Genomic DNA, 27,624 nt, shown 5'->3' on the forward strand with positions numbered 1-27,624 from the left:
GAGGTCTAGGGGATGAGATATTAGATCCGGGAGGGGATCTAGAATCCAAGGCGGATTTACCACGTGAGACCACAGGTAGGGGAACCACGTTTGACGAGGCCAGAATGGGGCAATGAGGATCATCCTGCTCCCCACCCGACTGGCTTCCTGTATGAGTTTCAGCATCAGGGGCAGAGGAGGATAGGCATAAAGTAGACCGGGGGCCAAGCATGCACCAGAGCGTCTCTCGGGGATTCCCCGATGGGGGGAAGTAGAGCGAAGTAACTGTTGCATTTCGTATTTGAGGGAGAGGCGAAGAGATCGCAACAGGGTTGCCCCCACATGGCAAAAATTTGCTTCGCTACCTGGGGGTTGAGAGACCACTCGAAAGAAGGGTGCGGCTGAGTCTGTCCGCCAGTATGTTGGACCGTCCCGGAATGTGCGTTGCAATAAGAAAGCGGTTGGTAGAAATCACCCATTCCCACACTCTCATGGCCTCTCGACAAAGAGGATAGGACCTGGTTCCCCCCTGGTTTGTTGATGTACCAGACCACTGACATGTTGTCCGTCTGTATCGCAATAGTCCCTACCGGAAGAAGGTTCTGTAGTGCTCGCAACGCCAATAGCACCGCCCTCATCTCCAGGACATTGATATGCAAGGAGGTCTCTGTGGCGTTCCACGTACCTTGGACTGTCTTGCCTGCGCAATTGCCCCCACCACCCGAGGCGAGAGGCGTCCGTGGTCACCGTGGCGAGGGGAGGTGGCGTGGAGAAGGGAGATCCGGGGATTGGAGCCACCATACGAGAGCCGTCCTGCACGCCCTGCTAATGGAAATAGGATGGTGCAGGGGGTAACGATGAAATGACCATTGGACTTGAAGGGTCCATTGCAGTACCCTCATGTTGAGACGAGCCAATGGCAGAAGAGTAATTGCTGCCACCATGGAGCCTAGAGCCATCAGGACCAATCACGCTGGTGGAGCTGTAGATTGGAGGATGGCCTGTACATGCAGCCTCAGGTTCTGAAGACGTTCCATGGCCAGAAATGCTAGGAGATTTCTTGTGTCCAATTTGGCCCCTATAAACTCTATCACCTGGGTAGGAGCAAGAGAGGATTTGTTCATATTGATGGTGATGCCCAGCTGGGGGGTCAGCCGGAGGAAGTAGTCCCTCGCTGAGCAAAGTAGATGCCTTGTCGGGGCGGTCAGGAGCCAGTCGTCCAGGTATGGAAACTCCTGCATTCCCTGGAGTCTCAGGTGGGCCGCTATCACTGCTAATACTTTGGTAAACACCCTGGGGGCTGTGGTGAGACCAAAGGGAAGGACCCTGAACTGGTAGTGACTGGCTCCTAGCCGGAAGCGGAGAAACCTCCTGGATCGTCTGTCCATAAGAATGTGGTAGTACACATCCTTGAGGTCTATAGAGCACATCCAGTCATTCTCCCGAAGTAGGGGGAGAATGGATTGAAGAGTAACCATTCGGAATTTTTCTTTGGTTACCGACAGGTTCAGAAGGGAGAGGTCTAGGATTGGTCTTAAGTCCCCTGTCTTTTTTGGCACCAGAAAGAACCTGGAGTAAAACCCTAACCCGAGCTGGTCTGGGGGGATGGGTTGGATGGCTCCTTTTTCTAGCAGCTGCTGGATCTCTGCAGCTGCTGCCTCCCTCTGATCGGGTGGTACATCGGGGAGGCTTTTGGATCTGGGGACATGAGATATGGGAATTTGGTACCCTCTGGATATGATACGAAGCACCCAGCGAACCGATGTGATGGACTCCCAAGCTGCCAGGTGCTTCGAGAAACGCCCCCCGACTGCCTCCAGAGTGGAGCAGTCGGGCAACCCCTCAGGGTTGTTGCGTGGGTCGGTCAGAAAAAGGTTCTCTGGACCCAAAATTCTTCGGGCCCCCTCTGGTTCTAGGGCAGCGTCCTTCCTGTCCTCCTCTGCCATGGAAGGACTGGTTGTCCGGAGCAGGCTGGGAATGTTGCGATTTCCGGGACCACATCTTCTTCTGTCCCTTTTGGTTCTTGGAGAAAGACCTCTGGGGAGCGGAGAAGCAAACTCCAACGGCAGACAACGTCTTCCCATCCTTTTCGCTCTGGACTAAAGTGTCGCGAATGGTCTTGCCAAATAAGGCAGAACCATCAAAAGGGGCATTCGCAAATGACGCCTTAAAGGGTTCCGCGAAGTCACAATGTTGGAGCCAGGCCTGGCGCCTCATGACTAGGCCTGCTCCGCTGGCTCTAGTGGCTCCCTCTGTAGCATGGGACAACAACTGCATAGAGGTATTAGATATCGATCTTAGAGTGGCCATGCAAGTGGAGTAGAATTGCTTGTCCTCCGCCGACATGAACTCCGGGGGGGAGGCAGCGTACTCTTTGATAAGGTCTCGCTGCATCCTTATAACATGTGCCATATAGTTTAGAGACCTTACTGAGAAGGTCGCTGAACTAAAAACCCACTTCCCCAGGTGATCCATCGAGCGGGACTCTTTGCTTGGTGGATGGACCGAGGGACTCTCCTGAGCTAATTCCCTCTTGGTGGCTGCCGCCGTCAACATGGCATCTACGGGGGGACCCCTGTTCCAGTGGGATCTGTCCGCAGGGGGCTCAGAATTCATTCGGGGCATTTGGGAACTGGCTCCACAGTGTCCAGCTCCTTTCACGCCCTGGTGGTAATAAGGTCCACCAGGGGGTCGGGCGGAGGGGACACCCAAGAGGTAGACGGTCCTGCTTCGAATGCCTCCAGGAACATGGACTCGTCGGAGGAAGCCTTGGGGACAGACCACTCCCCCCTAATCCTGAGCATTTCCACAATGTCTCCAAATGAGACATCTTCGGGGAGTGATCTAGGGGAGCCTTCCCCTTCATCCAAGTCCGTGTCTTCTGTTAAGGACTCGGGGGAGTCCACGTGTCTCCTCTTACACTTGTGCTTATGAGGCACATCCTCGGGGGGACTGTCCGAAAAGGTCTCACCAGCAACGACCTGTTCGAAGGGAACGACCGGAGACACTGAAGCAGGCTGTCCCTGAGGCCGGGTGATGGAAGCCTGACTCAGCCGAGAGGGAGTGCGGGGTGGAGCCGAAGCAAGGGCCGGCGTCCAGATGCCCTCAACAGAGCCCTCTCCACTGCATCGAAGGCCGAGGGGGAGTCACTCTCTCTGGGATCCGAAAGTCGACTCCCACTCGGATCCGATGGAGGGATCGGAACCGGAGCAGAGACCATCGGCTCCGAAGGACCTGTGTGCTCCGACCCGGACGGAGCCGAAGGCACACAGAATCCCACGGATCCGAAGCTCGGCCCACGGCTCCGAGAGCTCGGATCCGACAAGGAAGGACCCGACAGACTCGAGGGCAGAGTCGGATCCGAAGTACCCAGTACTGTCGGCGCCGATCCACCCCCGGCTCCAACGCTGCCCGGCTCCGTATGCTCCGAACCCGAAAAGCGGGTCAGAGAAGGAGCTATCGGGGCAAAAAAAGGTGTTGAGCTCCCCCCTGAAGGGGGGGGGGGGAGGCATGAGCACTCCCATCTGCAGCTGGACCTGGATGAACCTTCGCATCATCCGGTCCAAGTCCGCATCCGAAAGGCTGTATGTAGATCTCGAAGAGGCCACCGAGGCGGGCCGGGAGTGCCGCCTCGATGACCTCGACGGAGATCGGGTCTCTTCCTCCTCAGGTCCCGAAGAAAAGCAGGGGAATCGGAGCCGAGGAGGAGAAGACCTGGAAGCCGTGGAGGGAGAAGCCCGCTTAGCTGGGGGGGCTGAAGCGGAGGCCTCGGCCCGCCGCTTGTGGTGCTTCTCCCTCCTTTTCTCCCTCCTGGCCTCCCTCTCCTCCGGCGCTTTAGTGGGAGTTTGAGTCCCGGCCGGGGGGAGGCAGGCAGGAGTGGCCGCCACCGAGGACTGGGGTGGCGCCACGGGAGTACCGGAGGCCGAAGCTGGATCCGGGGGCAAAAGTCCCGCCAGGATCAGCTTTGACCTACGGTCTTTCAGTGTCCTGGGGTTGAACCCTGCACAAATAGAACACCCAGAGGAGAGGTGTTCAACCCCAAGGCACCGAACACACCGAGTGTGGCCATCCGCCGGTGAAAGTTTATGGCCACACTCGGTGCACTTTGAGAAAATAGGCTTTGGGGCCTCCGACATAGTTTTTTCTTTTTTTCTTTTCTTTTTTTTTTTTTTTTTAAACAACAAAAAAAAAAAGATTTAAAACTAAACAACCACAAGCCAGGAGCTCAAGAATCTAGAAGCGTACGCAAGAGTGGCAAACTAGATCTGAGGTCAGTCAGGGTTGGCAGGGGATTATGGGTAAGGGGAGGAGCTAGGAGCTCGGATCTCTAAATTATGTATAGGTTGCCGGCTCAGATCCGAGTTCGGATCCAAGACCCAAAGGTTGCTGACAAATGAAGTACCTACTTCAGATCTCTATTTTTACTTTTTTAACCTAACGGAGAACGCGAAGGTCAGGTAAGGAAAAAAGGGATCAAGGGTATACCCAAAAACTCTACACACACCAAAAAATACCCCAAAACTGTCCTACCAGCCTGAAACTCAAGGGATCACATTGTAGGCAAAGCCACGGCAAACGAGATCTGAGGGAGGGAAGAAGGTGCAGTGGTATTATGGGTAAGGGGAGGGGCTCGGATCTTGATGCTGGTGCAACTGCCGGCTCGCCCACAGGTTGATGACCAAATGAAGTTAACTACTTCAGATCAAGCAGATTCTAAGGAGAAAATTCAACAATAGAAAATAAAAGATTTTATTTAATATATGTATTTTTTATAAAAGTGATAGGGAAAGAAATTACCAGCAGTGATAGTAAGAAAACTACACAGAGTGTAGAGAAAAGGGAAACAAATACTAACAATAGTACTTGAAAGTACAAAAATGTACAGAAAGGAGAAAAGAGGACAGAAACATTTTAACTGGAAGAAATGGCAAAAAAAAAAGGCAATTAGGTAAGGGATTAAAGAATACAAGAATTTGAAAGGTTTGGCTAGGAAAAAAAAGAAGTTATTTGTAATTACCATAACATTCCATGTGTGTTCTCCATTTTTATTTATCCTTGACATATGGGCTCTATTCCGACATCAGAACCGACTCGGTCATTACTACAGCTTACTCTGACCAAAAATTCTTGAGCTTCACCTCTACCCACAATCTCTCTCTCTCAAATACCTCCGACTGAGTTTGCAAATTTGAAATAGTAACTATAACACATACCAACCACAAAAACTGTTTGAAAAAAGCCAGACAGAAGTCAGTAATCAACACACCATTTATTGATTGAGCACTTTCGTCTCAAATTAGAAACGTCATCAGAATACCATTTGTACAAGCAACCCCACCCTTTATACATTCCCTTAATAGCATAAAATGACATCACCTCCTCCTTATACAATGAGAACATATAACATCTTGCGAAAATATTCCATTACATGACATCCTAATATTTACATTTCATAAAACCCAACAACATAAAATCAACAATTAAATATATGTATACATGAGAATCCTACATATAAAAATCTGCTTTTAATTTTAAAATAGAACGTATAGAAATGGCACTGTTAAGACCCAGGGGCCTCAGAGGCATTAGTTCTAATTTGCCATCCGAGTTCCTTCAAGTCTAAATATTTGTTCAAGGGTCCCCCCCCTCCTCTAAGGTAACCTGCTCTATAATGGTAAACCTAAGACTGTGTCCTGGATGCAGGGCAATATGGGCAGCTAAGGCATTTTGTTTAGATCGTTCTTACTGATGTCACAATTGTGTTGGTAAATTCTAGTTCTTATTGCATTAATAGTTTTCCCTATATAGAAACAAGAACACATGGAGCACATTGCTAAATATATAACTCCCTTACTGCTGCAGGTGAACTTATTCCATACTACATATCTCCTGTAGTTGGGTATACATACCGCTTTCCCCTCAAAAATATGTTTACATTCCATGCAGAATCCGCATTTTATCATGCCCCCCACTTTTGTATTTGTCGTCTTGAATGTTTCAATCATATTTTTAATGCTGGTATCCTTCTATTAAACAATTTTGAGAGATGCACCCACCAGGTCTAAATATTCCTGGTTCACACTACAAATATTCCAATTATGTGTTAAAAATACTTCTAATATCATAGAATTGATTATTAAATCTAAATATGCCTAATTTGTTGTAGCAGTTCCCATCTATTTGTATACCTACTACATCACTGCCATGTCCTTTCCCTAACAAGGGAATAAAGTGTCCATTCTCTCTTTTCATCACCACTTCCTCAAACATTCTATCCACAAATATTCCAGGATATCCTCTTTTAATCAACATGTCTTTTAAGATGTTCAACTGACAGAAATTCTTCATATTCTGATACCATTCTAGCTATCCTTACACCCTGTCCTTTTACTAAGGATTTCTTTTGGGACAATGGGTGGCAGCTATCAAAGTGCAGGAGAGTGTTGGAATACATAGGTTTTCTGAAAATATTGGAAGTAAATTGCTTAGTATTCATATTTTTTTGTATAGTGATATCCAAGTAGTGAGTGGCATCCCATGTTATAGTACTTGTAAATTCTAAAAAGTCAGTACTCTTGCCTATAAAATCCAGAAAGTCATTAAATTCCCCCTCACTTCCTTTCCAAAAATAATTATGTTCAAGAAATGACCACAAAATGTCCAATATTCAGTGAATATACTTTTAAACACCATCTCTTTCGCCCAAAATGCCAATATAATATTGGCAAAAATGGGGACACACGCTGCCCCCATAGCTACCCCCTTACATTGTCTAAATAATTGTCCTTAAAAAATAATGATGTTGGTCTCTAAGACCAGCTCCATCAACGTTCTAATGGTAAGAATACGCTCATGTCTTATATTAGTGTATTGACAAAGGAAACCATAAAACCACTCAATCCCAGTGTCATGTGGTACTGTGGAAAATAAATCTCTTACATCAGTTGTGCCAAAAATTAAGTCATCACAATACTTACTAGTAATTTTACTTAAACAATTCCATGAATCCTTTAAAATCCAGGAACACTCTTTCAATACGTTCTTTGACTGTCTGCAAATCTAGCAATAGGGTAAGTTTTGGAGGCTCTTGTATCCACTATAGGTCTAAGAGGGAGGGGTCCCGAACAGCTTTATGTATCTTCAGAACTCCAAAAATTCTAGGTATTCTTGGATGCTTTACTACCATAAATGAATGCTCCTCTTCTGTGAAGTCATGATTCAACACCAATTCGTCCAAGGTAAGGTCAACTTTCCTATAAGCAATATTTTTCTCTAACACATTTCATTATAGGTGTCTGTATATAAAACAGTTAACATCTTATTTACATAGCTATTTTGATTCCTGATAACTAAACCCTCTCCCATGTCGGGTTTCATTACCCTAAGATCAGCATTACTACAAATGTCCTTTAATAAGCCCATTTCTTCCTTGGTGATGTTATGTACTTCCTCTCTAACATTTTTCTTGAAATTCAACATGTTCTTGATATCTTTCTCACACATTTTTTCAAATTTTTGAACAATGGGGTGTAGTGGGGGGTTAAATACACTTTTTTTTACATATATTTCATAGTTCTGATACCATTTTACTGCCCTTAAAATAAAAGTCAAAATTAAGCTTTCTGGTACATAATTTTAAACCAATAAGGGCTTCATCTATTGTGGTATTTTTATTAGGTACAAAGGACAGGCCTCCCTCAAATACATCTGCCACTGACTCACATATATCACTATCAGTACAACCAAAATCAGTACAACAACAACAAAATGGCATGGGGGAGAATGAGCACAAATATTTACTCGCAACAGGAATTGATAGATGATATGGCAACTTACAAGATTATTTGTAACATAAATTGCAATTTCAAAATATATAATTTTAGTAGCACAGATATACGTGAGGAGGCTGCTCTGGTGGAGTGCATCTTGACCCCCTTGGGGGGAGGCTTGCCATGCTGTTTGTAGCAGAAATGGATGTAGTGTGCTATCCATTTGGATATGGTTTGCTTGAAGATGGCTTTGACTTCTGCCTCTGAAGCAAAGCTAACCAGCAATTGATAAGATTTTTTCAAGGGTTTAGACCTGTATAGATAGTATATGAGCTGTCTGTGCACATCTAGAGAGTGCAGAATCCTTTCCCCCTTGTTTTGGGGGTTAGGAAAGAAGGTGGGTAAATGGAAGGATTGGTGGACAGCCGCACTGGACAACACCTTGGGCATGAAAAATGGATTAGTTCTGAGGGATACCATGTCTGCATGGAATATGATGAAGGGTTCCCACAGCCATGAGTGCTTGCAGCTCAGAGACCCTTCTGGCTGAAGTGATGGCCAGAAGGAAAACTGTCTTCCAGGAGAGAAATTTTAGCTCTGCAGAAGAAGGTGGTTTGAAAGGGGAGAGGGTGAGCTCTTCCAACATAAAGTTAAGGTCCCAAGCTGGTGTTGGTGCCCTTCTGGGGAACCTCAAGTTGCTAGCCCCTCTGAGGAACTGCTTAATCAGAGGTTGTGAAAAAAGAGGCTGCTCAGTGGGAAAATGACCAGAAATAGCATAGGCATGAAATTTTATAGAGGAGAAAGAGAGACCATTGTGTAGTAAAAGTCAGCTAAGTAATCCACGATGAGAGGGATGGAGGGCTATGACGTATTGGCCCCCTCAGCCTGGATCCAGGTGCAGACCCTTTTCCATTTATCTGCATAAGCCTTTCTGGTGCTAGGGTGTCTGGCCTTTCGGATAACATCCAGAACCCGTTTACTGAGGATGGCAGTTTGGTCAGAGGTTAGGGTATAAGCCAAGCTGCCAAATTGAGTGTCTGCAATTGGGGGTGCATGAATTCCCCTTCCCTCTGGGTTAGGAGGTTTGGAATCTGAGGAAGATTCCATATAGGCAGCAGGGATAGGCTGTGCAGCAAGGGGTACCAGTGCCCTCTGGGCCAGTCTGGGGTTATGAGAATGGTCCATGTTTTTTCCTCCCTTATTTTGAGCAGTACCCTGGGAATGAGAGGTAGGGCAGGAAAGGCATAGACCGAGGGGTTTACTCAGGGGAAGGACAGGGCATCCACTTTCCAAGCTATGCAGTGATACTCCCTGGTGCAGAATTTGCTGAGCTGATGGTTGGTGTGGGAGGCAAAAAAGGACGATCTCTGTGGTTCCCCATTTCTGAGTCATTAGGAAGAAGGTGTTTCTGTTGAGCTGCCACTCGTGGGGGGTCCAAGAGCTTTCTGCTTAATTAGTCTGCCAGGGAGTTGAGACAGACTGGCAGGTATTTTGTTAACAGGTACATTTGCATGAAGAGTAGGTGAACCAAAGGGTCATGGCCAGCCTGCACAGCGGGTAGGAGTGAGACCCTCCCTGCTTGGTGATGTACCACATCACTGTGGTGGTGTCTGTTTTGATCAGGGGGTTTGAAAGCTATCAAGGCCTGCTGCACAACCATCATCTCTTTTTGACTAATGTGCAGGGGGAGTTGCTGGGGGTTCCACTGGCCCTGTATGGAAGGGTGTGGAAAGAGAATTTGTACCCCTGAGACACAATGTTCAGAACCCATTGGTAATGGTGGCCCAGGTGCTTGAGTGAAAGGAGATTTTTCCTCCTAGGGGTATGTGAAGGTGAGCAGAGGTGAGGTCGGGAGGGGGCGAGTCATTTTGAGTTCTTACCATAAGGGGGTGGGAGCTTAGAAAGTACAGCTGTGTACACTTACCATAAATGTAGATGTTTGAGTGCATTCACTGTTGCAGTCATTACATTTGGGTAATCTGCTGGCAAGTTGCCCTCAGTCGGCCTGAAATCCAAAGTCTTGGGTCCTGCATCGGTTGCTGTCTTTTCTTCCATGACGTCAGGTCGCCAGGGGTATAAAACATGCAGCCGACGCCATTTTCTTTAGTTTTTCTTGCCCCCGATGTCAGGTGCCCCCAAAAAGGTAGCAAAATTATATAAATACACACATATATATATATATATATATATATATATATACACACACACACACACACACACACACACACATGCATCAGTATAAACTTTACCTTCATCTACAAGCAAATACACCACATAGGTTGTAGAAGATAGAGAAGGAAAGATAAACTTCAGAATGACAGGGGGATGGCGGGAGGGTAACCTGGACTGCAACAGTGAATACACTCGAACATCTACATTTATGGTAAGTGCACACAACTGTACTATGTTCTTCATGTTTCATTGTTGCAGTCATTACATTTAGGTAGAATCCCAAAGCTATGGTTGGAAGGCTGGAGCTAAACAGCATTAGGTGCGGCTATAAGGCCCTGCAGCACTGCAGTGGCAAAGCCTACCCTGGACTTAGAGAGGCAAATGGTAATGCTTTGTAAAGGTGTGAAGAGAACTCCAAGTAGCAGCCTCTAGAATGTCTTTGGTTGGTACTCCTCTGAGAAAGGCTGCAGCTCTGGTGGAATGAGACCTACAGGTTTACCATGGTGTAAGTAGCAGAAACGGATGCAGTGGCTTATCCACTTTGAAATTGTCTGCTTTGAAACTAGACTTTCCTTCTGATCCTGCAGTATATGACACTAGTAATTGCTCAGTATTTCTTAGAGCTTTTGCCCTGCTCAAGTAGAATCTTAGCTGTTTGTGTACGTCCATGGAATGCAGACTTCCCTCCCCCTTGTTCTGCGGATTTGGATAAAAAGTTGGCAGATGAACTGTTTGGTTAAGAGCCTCACTGGAAATCACCTTAGGCATAAAAGTAGGATTTGTCCTTAGAGACACCCTGTCTGGGTAAAAGATGATAAAAGGCTCTACAGCCATGAGGGCCAGTAGCTCTGAAACCCTTCTTGCTGAAGTAATTGCTAGCAGCAGAGCTGTTTTCCATGATAAGAACTTTAGATCGGCGGTAGCAGCTGGTTCAAATAGAGGCAGGGTGAGCTTTTCCAACACAATTGAGGTCCCACGCAGGTAATGGTGATCTTCTAGGAGGCCTTACATTTTTGGCTCCTCTAAGATACTGCTTTAGTAAAGGATGAGAAAAGATTGGTGGCTCTGTATTGTAATGAGCCGAAATGGCACAGGCATGGATTTTGATTGATGAGAAAGATCGGCCTTTGTCAAGCATCTCAATTAAGTATTGTAATATCTGAGGAATATATGGTTCTGCTGTATCAGTTCCTTGTGCTTGATTCCAAGCACAGAATCTCTTCCATTTGTCAGCATATGAATTTCTAGTACTAGGCCTTCTAGCTTCCAAAATGACATCCATCACAGCTTTACTAAGAGGTGTTGTTTGTATGACTACAGGATTAGCCATGCTGCCAGGTTCAGAGTCTGTAGTTGATTGTGCAGGATCTGATTGTTTTGCTGGGACAGTAGTTGTGGTCTTTGAGGCAAGGTCCAAGCTGGGTATTGAGCCAGGTTCCTTTGGAATGGGTACCAGTATTGGCGAAGCCAGTCCGGGGCAATTAATATCATCTTTGGCTTCTCTTGTCTGACTTTTAGGAGGACCTTGGGTAGAAGAGGCAGAGGAGGAAAGGCGTAAACTGATAGGTTTTTCCAACTGAAGGATAGGGCGTCCACTTTCCATGCTTGTCTGTGATAAGTCCTTGTGCAGAATCTTTTCAATTGATAATTTTGAGGAGAGGCAAATAGATCTATGTCTGGGCTCCCCCATTTCTCTGTTATCATACTGAAGACTTGTGGGTTTAGTTTCCACTCATGTGGATCCATAAGGTTTCTGCTTAAATCGTCTGCCAGAGTTTTTCGTTTTCCTGTCAGGAATTGAGCTTGAAGACGTATTTGGTAGGTCAAAGCTGTGTCCCACAGTGCCATGGCTAATCTGCAAAGGGGGTATGAGTGTGTGCCCCCTTGCTTGTTTATATACCACATGACTGTGGTGTTGCCTGTCTTTATCAGTAGTTGTCCTGGATGAAGCAAGTCCTTGAAGGCTATTAGAGCATTTTGAACATCTAGCATCTCTTTCTGGTTGATATGTAGATGCATTTGTTTTGGTGTCCATAAGCCCTGAATGCATTTTCCTGCCATGTGGGCCCCCCAGGCATAATCTGATGCATCTGTTGTTAAAGTTTGGCTGGCAGGGGGTAGAGTGAATGGCAGTCCCATGTTTTGGTGACATGCCTTTGCCCACCATAGAAACTCCTGTTGTAGGCAGGGAATGAGAGGAATCATTGTTTCCAGACTGTGTGAATGTTGACTCCATAAACTTTTTAGGTACCATTGAAGTTTCCTCATATGCAGTCTTGCATATGGAATTAGTAGGACACAGGATGCCATGAAGACCAGAGCTTGCACAATTTGCCTTGCAGAAGACTGGGTTTTTGTTGCCATCAGTTTGAAGTAAGCAGTCAGTTGGCTTTGCCTGTCTGGCGTGAGGTAAGCCATCTGGGCAGCTGTAGCCAAGCTTGCACCCAGGAATGTTATCTTTTGAGAGGGTACCAGTTGTGATTTCTTTTCATTTATTGTGCACCCTAGGTATGTTAGAAGCCTTTTCACAAACGCCAGGTGTCGAAGAAGAGTGTCCTTGTTGTCTGCTTGAATGAGACAGTCGTCCAAGTAAGGATATATTTGTATACTTCTTTGTCTATAAAATGCAATTACTGGTGCCAAGCACTTTGTAAAGACCCTGGGCGCAGTAGATAAGCCAAAGGGCAGTGCAGAGAATTGGTAATGCATTAAGCCAGCCTTGAATCTGAGGTATCTTCTGCACAATTGTCTTATTGGGACATGTAGATATGCCTCTTTTAGGTCTAAAGTCACACGCCAAGTATTCTTGCCCAGCATGGGCAGAAGCTACTGCAAAGTCAGCATTTTGAATTTTGGAATGTCCATGTATGTGTTCAAAATCGATAAATCCAGTAGTGGCCGCCAGGCCTTGTCCTTTCTGGGTACCAAGTACAGTCTTAAGTAAAAACCTTGTCCTTTTTCCTGTTCTGGTACTGTCTGAATGGCCCCCATATCCATGAGGGACGTAACTTGTTTCTGTGCCTCTGCCCATTGATTTTTTGGCAGATTTGGCCAAACATTTGCCATTGGCAGAGTGTGGAAATGGAATCTGTATCCCTGTGATACGATGTTTAATACCCACTTGTCCTGGGTTATTAAATGCCAATTTTGAGCAAAAAGTGCTAATTTTCCCCCTATGGGTGCTGCCAAAAGTTAAGTGCTTGGAGTAGGCAGAGTGAAGTCATTGGGATTGCTTTCTGTAGGTTTGCTCTCCAGATTTGGAGGTGGAAGCGCCCCATTGCTTTGACCTGTATGAATCCTGCACCTGGTATCTGGAATCCTTAGGGCGTCTGGATTTGCCCCTTTGAGCTCTGACACAGGAAAGGACCAATTTTTTGTAGGCCAGTGTCTACCGAATCTTGGTGGCTGCACTTGTAAGAAGTCTTTAACAGTTTGCACAGACTTCACTTTGTCTTCCATTTTCTTTAAAACCTCTTCTGCCTTAATACCAAACAGAGAATCATGCTGTAAAGGTGCATCTAGCAATTTAGCTTTAACATGATCAGGCAAATTTTGTTCCTTTAACCAGGCATGCCTCCTAATCACAGATCCAGTAACTGCGGCCCTGCAGGAGCCTCTAAGGAATCAAAACCACATTGCAAAGTATGGTTTCCAACTTGTTCAGCTGCATGCAATAATTCCTGCAATTCTTTATTTTCTGCACATTCTGAAATCAACATCATTTTCTGTTTCGGCAATCCCATAACATGTTGTTAGTACCTAAGCATATGAAATTGACAGTTTAAGGCCCTGATTGCCAAGGATGCAGATGTATAAACCTTTTTTCCCCATCTGTCTAGTGCCTTTGAATCTCTGTCAGAGGGGGTAGGATTTTTTGCTGTTGAGGCCTTAGCTCCCTTTGGACCCTGTGAAATAGCTTCAGGATCAGCAGCAGGGTTTCTAAATAAAAATTTATGAGAGTCAGGGACCCTGTAATATCTGTCAGGCTTACTGGGAGCCGGAGGTAAGGAGTCAGGGGTCAAGCTCGACTCCGAAAACACATCATCCCATCCACAATGTCTAAAACAGGGGGAATGGCTAAAGGCTTGTGCTGAGGGAGAAGGAAATCCCTGAGCCTCTTTTTTGATTCTGAGAAGTCTTGACTCTCCCAAAGTATGCAAGGTTTCTCCAAATGAATAATCCTCAGGAGGAGATGCAGATGGAATAGACTCCTCAGCATCAGAATCCTCATAGGGAGGTAAAGATAATTCCTGATCAGAAGAGGAATCAGAAGAAATAGAAACCTGATCTGAAGATTCATAATCAGTGTCTTGCCTAGGCCCTCTTATCTGGAGGGGGATGGGTACCCCTGATCAAGGTAATAAGGTCTTCAGCCATTTTGATCATCTGTTTTTTAGGCATAGAGGCCTGTGCATGTGGCTCATGCATCAGTTTTTTAGTTTTAGAAGTTGCTTTTGTCTTTCGTTTTGCAGCTGTCGTCGGTTTGATATACAAATGTTGAGGTGTGAATACACCCTCAGAAGCCGGTGCCTGCTCAGCAGCTCCAGACCCATCCGAGGGAGATACATCCATTGGTCCAATACCTTGAGTATCTTGCGGCATGCCGGACTCCACATGGGTGTCGGTAGAGGCCTGCGACTCGAAGGTAGCGGGTATCAGGGGCTGCAAAAGCACCTCACTGAGTACCGGCGACTGGCTTAGGAGAAGCTTCGTCGGTTTTGGATCTCGACTGCCTTTCTCTGTCCTTTTCTTTGCGTTTTTTTATGTACTCCGGTAGGTGGATTGCTATCAGACGACATTTCTGGATAGTTAAATCCGTTTCCAAAATACTCTGATGCAAAAATATACCGATGCTTAATAGTGCATTGGTTAAATCTGGTGCAAAACCGACAGCCAGGCACGTTGTGATCAGGGCCTAGGCAAGGAATACAGTATAAATGGAAATCCTGATGAGGTATTTGCTTCCCACAAGTAATACAATTATTAACTTTTTCTGACATCGGTAAAAAGCAAGAAAAAACTTTCCCCAATGGGGTAGTTAGCTTTAGTGAAGACTTCGGTTCTGAAACTAAACTCGAATATTTCACTAGTCGGCTGACAGGCACTTGCAAAATGCTTCTGCTTCAGGCACCACCCGGCAAGAAAGACTAAAGAAAATGGTGTTGGCTGCATGTTTTATACCCCTGACTACCTGACGTCATGGAAGAGAAGACAGCAACTGACGCAGGACCCAAGACTTTGGAATTCAGGCTGACTGAGGGCAACCTGCCAGCAGATTATCCAAATGTAATGACTGCAACAGTGAAACACGAAGAACATCTCCCTGGTTTTGAAGTGAAGTTAGTCCACTGCTTAGATCTCTGCAACCCTTGGGGCTGCTGTCTGGGAGGGGTCTGTTTCCATGGGGCCTAGGCTGGCCCTGTCTACTCGGAGCAGGAAAGGACCAGTGTTTGGAGGGAAAATGCCTGCTGAACTTAGGGGGCTGGACCTGTAAGAAGTCTTTAACAGTCTGCATAGATTTTGCTTTTTCTTCCATCTTTTTTAAGACCTCTTCTGCTTTAGTGCCAAATAAGTTATCTTTGTTCAAGGGTGCATCCAACAATGTTGATTTGACATGGTCTGGCAGGAGTTGTTCCTTAAGCCATGCATGTCTTCTAATGACAGATCCAGTGACTGCTGCCTTGTAAAAAGCTTCTAGGGCATCAAAACCACAGTTCAAAGTATGTTTGGTTACTTGACAAGCAGAATGCATTAAATCCTGTAAATCTTTAGATTCTCCCATGCAGGAAAGGAGGACATTTTTTGTTTAAGGAGTTCCAAGGTATGTTGCTGATACTTAAGCATATGGAACTGACAATTTAGTGCCCTGATAGCAAGAGTAACTGAGGTGTATACTTTTTTAACCCCATCTGTCCAGTGCTCGGCAATCCCTGTCTGAGGGGGTGGGATTCTTAGCTGAGGTTGCTTTAATCCATTTAGGCCCTTGAGTAATGACCTCAGGGTCAGCTGTTGGATTTTGAAAAAGATATTTGTGAGAGTCAGGGACTCTCTGTAGTACCTGTCTGGTTTTCTGGGAGCAGGAAGGAGGGCGTCTGGAGTCAAGCTGGATTCAAGGAAGACATCATCCACCACATCTAGGACTGGGGGGATGGCCAAGGGCCTGTGTTGTGGAAGGTCCAGGAACTCTCTGAGTCTCTTTTTAGACTGTGGGTAGTCTTGACTCTTTCATTTGAAATGCTCCCTTAAGGTATGCAAGGTTTCCCCAAAGGAAAATCCTCTAGGGGAGAGGCTGAAGGAATGGATTCCTCTGCATCAGAATCCTATGTGGAGAGGGGCTGCATGTCTTCATAGTCAGATGCATTGGATTCATCTGACTCTTGTTCAGACAAAACTACTAGAGACAGATCTCTTTTCCTTTTTGAGGGAGGGCTTGGCTTCCCCTAATCAGCATGAAAAGGTCTTCTGCCATTTTAAGGATATGAGACTGAGGCAAGGGTGCAGGCACCTGAGAATGGGTAGTCGGTTTCTTGGGGGTAGTTCGAACCCTGGGCCTGAAGAACTCGGTTGGCTTCTAAAGAACGGTAGCCGTGAAAGGAGGAGTCTGTTTATGTCGGGATTCGGTGTTACAAAGGACTTCCTCGGAAGCCGGTGCCTGCACATCGGCTCCGGACCCATCCAAGGTAGAGATGAGCACAGGATCCTTAGATGAAGAAGAGTTCTGCGGCATACCAGACTACGAAAGGGTCTCGGTAGCAGCCCGTGAATTAACTAAAGCGGGCATCTTGGGCTGCAAAAGCCCCTCACTGAGTTCTGGAGGACTGACGACCAGCTTAAAGGAAGTGTCGTCAGAAGGTTTGGTCCTGTCCAGTCTGTCTCTGTCTTTATCTTTTCATTTTTTCAGAAGATCTGCTGTCGGATGGCTTACGGAAGCCATATCGGAATTTGAGGACTGTAAATGGAAATATCTGGCTACAATAAGGGCCCAACGAAGAATAGTTCTGGCATTAAAGCACAGGAGTGACAACGAGTGATGTTGTAGTCTGGGCCTAGATAAGTGACACAGTAAGAGTGGAAGTCCCGGTGTGGTGTTTGCTTTCCACAGGCGAGACAATTATTATCTTTTTCTGACATCGCTTAGTGCAAGTACAAATGATCTCCAATGGAGTACTTAGCTTTCGAAGACTTCAACTTCAATTCGGAAACTGAACTCAGGTAGCAGCTGACTGGCACTCATGCAAACTGCTTCTGCTTCGGGCTCCACAGCAAGAAAGACTGATGTAATGGCATTGGATACCTTCCTTTATACCACGGATGACCTGACATCAGTCCTCAAGCGACAGCAACCGATGCAGAAATACTAAGTCTCTGGTATTCAGGCCAGCCGACAGCTACCCTGGCAGGGATAACCCAAATGTGATGACTGCAACAGTGAAACACGAAGAACATCCACTGGCACCTCTACAGACACTGGTTGCAAATGCATTTTAAGACATTAGACGGAAGCTCTTCCATTTGGAGACTCAGGATTTCCTAGTAATGGGTTTTCTGGCTTCATGCAGAATTTGTAGCACATCCTCAGTGGAAAGGTGTCTAAAGGGAATTAAAGCCCCATCACCCACAGAGTCAAGTTTAGGGCCACTTGTGGATGTATTCGAGTTCCCTTGTGCTGTGTGAGTTAGTCCATCCTTAGGGGTAAACTTATGGTGATTGCCTTTGTTTAACTGTGGAAGGGGGAACAAATGCTGTCTTGGCCAAAAAGGGAGGTGTGTGTGTGTGTGTGTGTGTGTGTGTGTGTGTGTGTGTGTGTGTAGAAACATCCTCTTCCATGGAAAGAATAGAGCATCCACCTTCCATGCCCCAGGATGGATGAGGAATCCTGGCACAATACTTGGGAAGTTGTCTGTTCATGGAGGAGGCAAAAAGATCTATCTGAGGGATACCCCATAGACGGACAAGGTCCAGAAACACATCCCTGTTCAACATCCAGTCATGGACCTGCTTAGAGAGTCTGCCATCACATTCTGAGCTTTGGGACTAAGCTGGACTATCTTCCAGCCATACAATGCCAATCTGCAGAGGATATAGGACTTTGTCCCTCCCTGCTTGTTGACGTACCAGAGGGCTGTGGTATTGTCTGTGAAGCACCTTAGAACCCCTGGCGAAATCCTGGACTTGGAAGATTTTGAGGGCAAAGATCAAAGCTTATTTTTTTATGTTGATATGTTCTTTTTGTCTGTCAAGGGGGACCACACATCCTTACCTTCCAGTTTCCTAGAGTTGCACCCCATCCTGTGTCTGACGCATCTGTATACAAATCCTGGGTAGGTGGGAGTGGTTGAAGGGGTAAGACTGGATTTCTGGAGACCTGGAAAATCTACCACTCTAACTTCTTGTCAAACAGGGTAGGAGGGGTACAACAAATACCAGAGGGTGAGTGTTGCTTCCAAACTGTTCTCAAGAACCACTGAAATTTCCTCATGTGTAGCCTGGCAAAGGGAAGCATCAGAATAGTAGAGGTCATGAACCCCAGGAGGTGCAGAAACTGCCTGGCAGTCAGGGACTTAAGTGGTATTAGGTCCTGAAAATGAGGTGAGGGACAGGATCTTTTCTGGGGGGTAAACGAGCGATCATTGCTCTTGTCAGGATCCTGCACCCCAGAAAGACATGATCCTGGGAGGGGGGTCAGGAAAGGCTTTTAGAGGTTGATGGTAAATCCTAGCACTCTCAGAAGGGACACAGTGTAGGAAAGATTGTCCAGAAGAATTTCTGGTGATGGGGCCTGGAGGAGCAGGTCATCCAAGTATGGAAATATCTGTATGCCATGCAGTCAGGCTATAACAGGGACTAAACGTTTTGTGAATACCCTTGGTGCCGCAGATAGACCAAAGGGCAAAGCACAAAACTGAAAAAGAGAGGAACCCACAGAAAAGTGAAGGAATCTCCTGAACCATTGGTGAATGGGAATATGAAGGTAGGCATCTTTTATGTCCAGTGACACCATGAAGGGCTGGGGAAGAATCAGTGGGAGCAGAGTAGGAAGGGTCAAGCATGCGAAAGGTGGGAACGTTCAGAAAGGTATTTAGATGGGACAAGTCTAGGATGAGTTGCCAAGGCCCATCCTTTCTTGGGAACAGAAACATTCTGGAGTCGAATCTTTTCCCCCTTTGAATGGGTGGCACCTCCTGGATATTGTTCTGGGAAAGGAGAGAACTAATGGGAAGAATTCCATTTGGTCCTGTGGGGTATGTGGGGTTCCCTTGAAGGCAGGATGGGTTTCCCATACCATGAAGTAACCTTGGTCGATGATGGAAAGGACCCAAGAGTCCTGGGTTATCTGTTTCTAAACTGAGAGGGAAGCAGAGAGGCTAAGAGAAAGGGGGGGTAGATGGATCTGGGACCTGGTAGTCGCAGGCTACCAGGTTTGGCTTGAAAAGGCTGTTTCTAAGAGGGTGTGGAGGAAGCAGACTTAGGAGCCTGTCTCCTTGTGTCCCTTTTACCTTTTGGTGGGTGAGATTTAGTTGCCTTCCTAACAAAAGTGGTTCTGGCTGGGTAGTTTCTCTGGAAGTGGGGGACAGGAGAGACAAATATGTGTTTTAAATCCTGTTCCTTCCCCTTTTCCTGAAGAGTTTTAAAAAGCTCTGCAGCTGCAGTGTCAAATAAGGCCTTGTTGCCCAGAGGCGCATCCATGAATTTAGCTTTGATATCATCCAGTAAGGGCTGTAATAGAAGCCATGAATACCTTCTCAGAACAGACCCTGCAGTTGCAGTCCTAGTCGAAGTCTCCACTGCATCATAACTGCATTTGGTGGAGAGTGTAGTAACCTGGGAGCAGGAAGTAAGAATGCTGGGAAATCTAGAAAGCTCTGGCAAGAGTTTCACTGCATCCACCAAACAGCCAAGCTATGTCTGGCCCTGTGAGTCTGATAATTCATTGCTCTAAAGGCCAAGGTTGCAGAAGTATACACCTTTCCCCAAGCCTCCCCATAACCTTGCTTTCCTTATCAGAGGAAAGCAGGGAGGTGGAAGGTAAAAGTTTGGAAGCTTTATCTGCTACCACTGGTATAGTAGCTGGGTCAACTGAGGGTGCCTTAAAAAGGAACTTGGTATCCTCAGGTACCTTGTAAAATCTGTCAGGGTGCTTGGGGGCTGGAGGCTGGGAATCTGGGCACTTGGAAGCTACAATGAAGGCATCCAAGAAGGCTGGCTTGAAGGATTAGGAGATCCCATCTGTAGGAGATCATAGTACCTATTTTTGAATCTCATAAACTTGGCAGCAATCCCACTTAGAATCCTTCATCTTCAAAACAGTCTCTCCAAAGGAAATATCCTCGCCAGGGGAATCCGTACCATCAGATTCCTCCTCTGGGGAGGCATAACCTAGAGGACAGGCAATTTGAGTAGAAGAGACAAGAGATTAATCCTCTGATGAAGCTTCCCCTTCAGAAGAGACATACTCTGCAGGCTTCTTCAAAGCGGTAGAAAGAGAAAGGGCCTGTGCCAGAAGAGAAAGGGCTGATGTCTGGTGGAGGGCCACGGAGGCATTAAAAGACGCCTTGGGTAAAAACCTGCCAGTCAGGAGTTTGATCAGAAGCCTGGCACTGAGGAGCTGGGGAAATATGTTGAGTTTTAAGTTTCTTCTTCTTTGGAGCCTCAGGAGCCAGGTGATGAAAGAAGAAGGGACTGTCATTGGGCAGCATTCCATGATGCCTGTAAGAGCATCCTCATGAACCACAATCTGCGTCATGCCGCGCGGGCCTTCAGAGATAACCAGCCGTGGTTCCCCCAACGGTGCCAGAGTCGGATGCCTGCGACTCCCGCTGGGACATGCCTACAGATTTCCTCGATGGCTTCCACCAAGGTAACCTTCGAAGGTGGCTTTGTAGTTTCTGAAGCGGCCTCCGGGCCTTCATCAGCCTCAAAAGGGATGCCCGGAGTCGTGGGAGCAGCTGTAGGGTCAGGCTGAGGTTTCTTGGCCTTCTTGGGTTGCAGCTCTTTTGAAGGGCCCGACATCGGTTCCATGTCTCAAGCTAAGCGCTTAAGGTGCTGATTCTCCAAATATAACCTAAGGGATGCTAGGCGGCCATGCACAGTTTTAGGAACAAAGGCCTTAGAGATATCGCAGGTCATGTGATCGTAGTCTGGGCCTAAATAAAATAAGCAAAGCTTGTGGGAGTCTATGTGGAATCTGCCTTCCATACTGACACTTGCCCTTTGTAGCTGACATACTCGCAAGAAAAAAACAACACATTAGCCAAAAGAAAAAAACCCTACGGGGTACTTATCTGAAGTACAAAACTTAATTCTCTGGCGAGCAATGACCAGAGCTAGCAGTTGGACAGACAGCAGGAAAGTTCTGAGGTAGGTACATTCTGATGTCTGCTTTATACCAGATGCCTGTTTATAGCCGATGTATGTTGAATGATGTGTGCCGTAGCACATACCTTGCAGTAGCTTTTAGACTTTGGTACACTGGCTGGACGTTCGAGTCAGCTGGAGGCAGACTCCCTCATGTTATGAATACTGCAGCATATGAATAGAAGGACATCATATTAAGCATCCAGGGTCACGGAGGACTGTAAACCTTCTTCACAATTTATTATCTTATCCAAAGGTAAAGACACCCACACTGGTTACCAGCTGCACATATCCTAAAAAAGAAATGTGTTAACTCAGGCACACCAGGATACAAGTACAAGTATACACATATATTTTGCTGACATTACCAATATATAAGGTGCATCTCAGACAAAGATTTGAAAACCAAACCAGAACTTAAATGGATGATACCAGCTCCTCCATCCTTTCTCCCATATATTAAAATGTGTGGTTGAAAAGAACCCTGGAAAATTCAAGAATGGTACCTCAAAGACCAAAAGCAGAAATAAATGCTGGTATCTTCAAGTACAAGAAAAGAAACAGTTTACTATAATGAACTACCTCCAACTCACCCAAAACAGGCTGACATGCAAAGCTCAGGTACACGTATACAGAGCCCAACCCTGTAGTACACAGAGAAAAAAACATGACTGCACCCCAGATGGCCAGTGTTCTACAAGTGCCCCAAGTGCTGTGGGGAATGGGAGTGAGAGGTCAACACCAGCTCACCCATTCTGGGTGCAAGGAGGCAGCTTTGCTTACCACACTGGAGATAATGGCAAGAATGGGATAGTATCACTATAGTACAAACAGCCTAGCACATCTGCACTGCAAGTGGCTTGATGTCTTATCAGGGGGCTGCAAATGCACCTCTCTAAGGCAGCTACAGTGGAGCTAAAAACCTGTCAAGGGGATGGGGACAGGACATTCTGTAGGATCTGCAGACTGACCCAGTCCCTAACATCACATTTTTTGGGGTTCAGGCGCCTAGGCAGCGAGACATTTCCCTGCGATACATTTTGGCTGGGGACACATGGCTGAAGTGACATTCAGCTGCAGAGAAATATGGCTGTTTGTTTTCCTCCTGTGAATTTGGTTATTGAAGTTGTAGGTATGACAACACATTCTTCTCTTTGCCCACAGGGAATTTGCAAACAGCCATATTTCTCTGCAGCTGAATGTCACTTCAGCCATGTGTCCCCAGCCAAAATGCATCACAGGGAAATGTCTCGCTGCCTAGGAGCCTGAACCCCATTTTTTGCCTCCACTAGGCAACAAATGTGTCTAAAGGCTCTTACCTTGACAAAGGAATGAATGGGTCTAATGGATTTAAGAAAAGAAGTGACTGAGTCAGTCCTGCAGACAAAAAATAGTGCACATATCAAGGTCTTCCCATAGTACAACAATTAGAGTAATCCTACAGAAAGGCCTCACTGAGACAAACGACTGGTGTCAGAATTATGGCCTTAAGCTCAATACCAAAAAATGTGTCATCATCCCCTTTGGGAAAAACCCAGTTCCCATGAACTACCACATCAATGGTAGTCCACTGAACACAGAAGGCATTATAAGCTCTGTTAGAAATGCTACATCTAAAGAAATCCCAATCCCTCCGCACCACATGCTCCAGAGACCTCAACCTCATTGCCACAAACAAAACATGTTGGAGGGACAGGTACATAACCCACAGACTGCCCATGCTATGGATTAGACTTCCCATACATGTCAAACAGAGCACCTCACTGGCCCTCTTCAAGAGAAATCTTGATGAGTGGATGGGAAATAGAAAATTCACCCCGGGATCACTCCAGTGGCTCTACTCGACAGAGGCACTGGAAACTAAGGTCGGGTGGCATGATGCCAGGGTAATCCTATGGGCTAGGCTTGTAAAGGCTCTGGGGCCATTAGCCTAGTACACACCTATGAACCTAAAGCTTCTAAATGACTTTATATTTCTAAACTATGCAGTTCTTATGCTGAGAAATAATACACTACTGGGCTGACCTATTAACCTAGTGAGAATTTTCAGTACACACTTGCATTTTCCTTTCAGTCCAACACATTCTGAAATGTACCATTTTCGGACATTGAACATCCCCCACCACATACACACTCCACCCCAATTAATGTGCGGGTACATACAGTTTCTGAATTTGTGGAGTAGAGCAGGTTCTTAAAGGATTTATTTGCTGGCCGAAGTAGAGACCAAACGGAACACGTTCGTTCTTGAGTGTGCTTTTCCTCTCTCTCCTTTGTGTTGTTGCAAAGGAATGTCCCAAAAAGACAGGAGTAGGTGTGCTGAACTAGTTTTACCTGTAAAAACAACAAAGCAATCAGATCTCACTACTAAATACTAGTGGACATGCAAAGTACAGTTGTTTGGATTACTTAACATAAAGCAGAACTATACATATTACTCACCTTAACAGATGACTGAATTGCTCTACTATTCTCTACGATTGCCATACTTTACTACTGTTTATTGTAAAATGTTCAGTAAGGGCCAATACCTTTGCCATATATCTGTGAATTTAATGTATTTATTACTCACTGTACACTGTGATGTATTCATGTGTAGGTTTTCTTTACAGACTTCTAATGAAAATGGATCCTGCCCAGTCAGACTACCCCCATTTAAAACATATACATAAAATAAACAAACATCTGTCATACGCTCAAAATCAATGATAATTCATGGGTAATGCCCCTTTAAGAAGGCTATCTGGCTCTTGAACTTGCACTTCAGAAGACACCCTTCCTGGATGGCTGGTTGAAATGTCACTCATGTAAAGGAAGACCAAACTACTCCAGAGAAAGTGCAATCAATTCCCAAACCTGCAGCTATAAAACACAATTAGGACATTTGATTTCAAAAGGCTATCAACTAAATATTTATTTGTGAGGTAGGGTGACCGCATTGGAAGTTATAGTAGTTGGAAGGTCGCCAGTTCCCCCATCCCATAACATTATTTTGTAAGAAGCCCATCTGACCTGCTGGGCATGAATGAATGAGCTTCATATTAACCAGATTTCAAAATTACAGAATTTAAAAGATAGACCCAAATCAAGGACAAGTTCAACAGCATATTACAATCATCAATCTCTGCCACCAGATTCAGCAACAGAGGCACACAAGAAATACTTTCCGACCATTAGACAGTGTACCAGGACTGCAATCATACATTATACCTCAGAAACCCAAATAAAGGCAGTCAGTGTGATGACAATTCTAAACTAATTTCTCAACATTACAGTCAAAACTTTAGCAATACTACAGACTCATCAATGATATAAAGGTATCTTTGCAAGCAAACTTAACAGATAAAATATATAAGCAAATGTAACTGAGGGATGATAGAGGAAACGGTAGGCTAAAAATCAAGGAAAAGACATTCATATTATATTAAAATTCACAGGCATTTCAAGGCAATTTAGTCTTCAATGCCTTGCCAATATTCATCCACAGTCAATACCTTCTCTCTCAAGTAGGGCTAGGCCAGTTAATCCTGGGATGAATGTGGGGGTACTCCATCCAGTCATCCAAAGCTGTGTGTGAGGAATGATAATGTGTCACATAGTTTTAACCCACAGGGACAATTTATCCAGAGATGGAAGAGGTGCTTTGTAATGAATCTCTCTCACTCTCTCTCTCTCTCTCTCTCCATTAGGTTCTGTTTACCTGCTGGTGAAAATTCAGGTCTCTGGTTCTTGAGTTTGCTAAGCTATGAGATTTGCAGAGAAATAGGTGATCAAAGACACCAGGGTCTCTACTGGCAAGGTAGGTGAGGAAGTGTTCATCCTTCCAGACACTATAAGATACTGAGTTCAGGGACACAGTTTCTAGCTGCTCAGGGTTTTTAAGCATGACATTTTCTTAGAGAGAAACTTCTAGGACCTTTTCATTCTCCAATATGTCAAGTGAGGAACATTGGTAAGAGAGCACTGTACTCTACAACTAGTCTAATCAGAGATGAATATAACAGAATGAGGACATCTTTAGATTTACAGGACATATCCTTGGCTATTAGTTGCACTAAGTAGAAGGATTTTCTGACTACAGTTAACCACATGATGACTGAAGGAGAGTGAGCTGTAAACCAAGGCACTTAGGTCACTGACTGCAGTTTTGTTTAGTAGCAGAGTGTTGTTTAAACTATATGGTAAGGGTAGGTTAATTTTTCAGAAATGAAACAGTATACTTTTATCTCCTTTCTTAGAAGACTTGAATGACAGGTTAGGAGAGGAAGCAGGGCACGCTAAAGGAGAGGAATATGTGAGAAGTGGATAAGATGCTTGAGAACTGGAATGAGGGCCTGGCTTAGGGAAAACTGGAGTGGATGAGGATCTGAGGTCTTCAGGACACTGGGGGACCTTCATAGATATAGGAACTAGAGAGGCTAGCAAATTAGTTCGACAGCAAGGAAGGAGAAGAAAGTGACTCAAAAGAAGGGGATGGCAGGGGGACTGAACACATTTAAGGGTGGAGAAAAGTAAGAGGGTAAGATACTGACAAAATTAATCTCAAATCAGGGCAGACAAGTAGAACATTAGGCAGGATAATATCAGACAGAAAAGGTTGGGAGATGGAGCTAGGCAGGAGGCAAAAAGGGAGAAGAAGACGGAAGTGGAAGTCCATTAGGTCTGCAGGACCAACAACAGGAAATCACAGCAAAGGGGACACAGGTTATGTTGAAGTTATACAGGTGGGGTATTTCCACAGGTTGCAAGGTAGAAGAAAACACAACACCACAGGGACAGCAGGAAGGGAAAGGGGGGCAACTTAAAATGGAATCAAAAAGGAAAGTCAATGAGAAAAGGAAATCAGAAGTTTTAAGGCACAGAGTCAAGGCTCTGCTTAAGACAGCAAATTGTGCAGTTATGCATTTAGACCATGAAGTGCCAGGGGACAGATGTTGGCATTGGGAAATTCTATTATGACAGGCATCACATAAGGTGGCAGGAGTGAAATGAGAAGCTTGCTAAAGGTGGAAGCACTCAAGGGCCTAACTCACCAAAAGAGTGACCAAGTTAATTATGCATTAATTATCATGCGTTCCGGCCCCAAAACCCGGACAATACCAAGAAAGGAGGAGGGGTATCCATATTCATCAAGGACACCCACACCTCAAGATTGGTGGCATCGCACGATGCATCGGAAACCATCCAGGTGCAATTAACCATAGGCAAGATTGCTCTGCAATTTGTAGCATGTTACAGGCCACCCTCGCAAACTCAGGAACCTCATATGGCCTTCCTGAAAACACTGAGGGGATAAATGTATCTCCGAACACCATCATACTAGGTGACTTCAACTACCCTAATATAGACTGGGAACACTACTCAAGCCCAAACACTCTAGCTCAAAAGTTCCTGGAATTCATAAACTCAAATGCCATGGAACAACTAGTCACCATCCCCACAAGAGGAGAAAACATACTTGATCTCATCATCACGAACATGGGAGCACAATGTTCAACGCCGGAAGTATACTCCTCACTGGTGAGATCTGATCACAAACTAATCTCGCTGGAGGTCCTCATCCCCCACCGAAATGAAAAAGACCACAGTAAAGAACTTCTCGAAAGCAGACTTCACACTTCTAAAGACTAGTGTGGTCTCCTTTAAGGCCCCTGAGCTGGCGGTTAACATTACTCAAACCGCTGAATCACTTACAAATGCCTTCTACCAGCACCTGCAGGCCTGCTTGGATCAGGCAATCCCAAGCAAAACAAAGACTCTTTGTACCAAAGGCAAGCGTCCAGTCTGGTGGACCCCAGCCATAAACAAACTCTACAACAAAAGGAGAAAGCTACTACAAGATAGAGCAAAATCCTTAAAAGGTAAGACACCGCTGATCACTATAAGTAAAAAGCTAAGAGCTCTCATAAAATCATCCAAAGCTAATTTTGAGAAAAAAATAGCTAAGGACTCTAAAGACAACCATAAGGCATTCTTTAGCTATGTCAGAAACCTAGGAGGAAACTCCCAGATATGCTCAGAATTAGTTCAAAATGATGTGAAGATTACTGATCCTACAGACATTGCCAACATACTGGCTGACAGGTTCAGTGCAAACTTCTCCCCTCCCCTAAAGGAGAGATATCTATACCAAATGATTGTAGCCCCAAACATCTCTAACGCCCAGGTGAGAACTGCTCTCTCCAAGGCAAAGAACACAGCATCCATGGGACCTGATGGTGTCCCCGGCTGTGTGCTCCATGAACTCAACGAGGAATTAAACCCACAGTTAGGACAGCTGTTTAATCTTAGTCTCACCTCCGGATACGCACTCCAGGAGTGGCGCAGCGACTGTGGTCCCACTCCACAA

At 45.6% G+C, this 27,624-nt stretch overlaps 1 protein-coding gene across 7 annotated transcripts in view; it reads right to left on the reverse strand.

Moving 5' to 3' along the window:
* The window catches only part of MTMR3 (myotubularin related protein 3), a 2,239,538-nt gene that overhangs the window by 304,244 nt on the left and 1,907,670 nt on the right, over positions 1-27,624 (reverse strand). For all 7 annotated transcript variants that reach the window (XM_044068370.1, XM_044068372.1, XM_044068373.1 and 4 more), the window contains one exon: positions 23,439-23,609. In XM_044068370.1, coding sequence (XP_043924305.1) covers positions 23,439-23,609 — 171 coding nt within the window. The remainder of the gene's footprint in view (positions 1-23,438; positions 23,610-27,624) is intronic.

The sequence above is a fragment of the Protopterus annectens genome, chromosome 4.part0 (assembly GCF_019279795.1).
Source record: "Protopterus annectens isolate FY-2018-M chromosome 4.part0, PAN1.0, whole genome shotgun sequence".
NCBI classification, from domain to species: Eukaryota; Metazoa; Chordata; order Ceratodontiformes; family Protopteridae; genus Protopterus; species Protopterus annectens.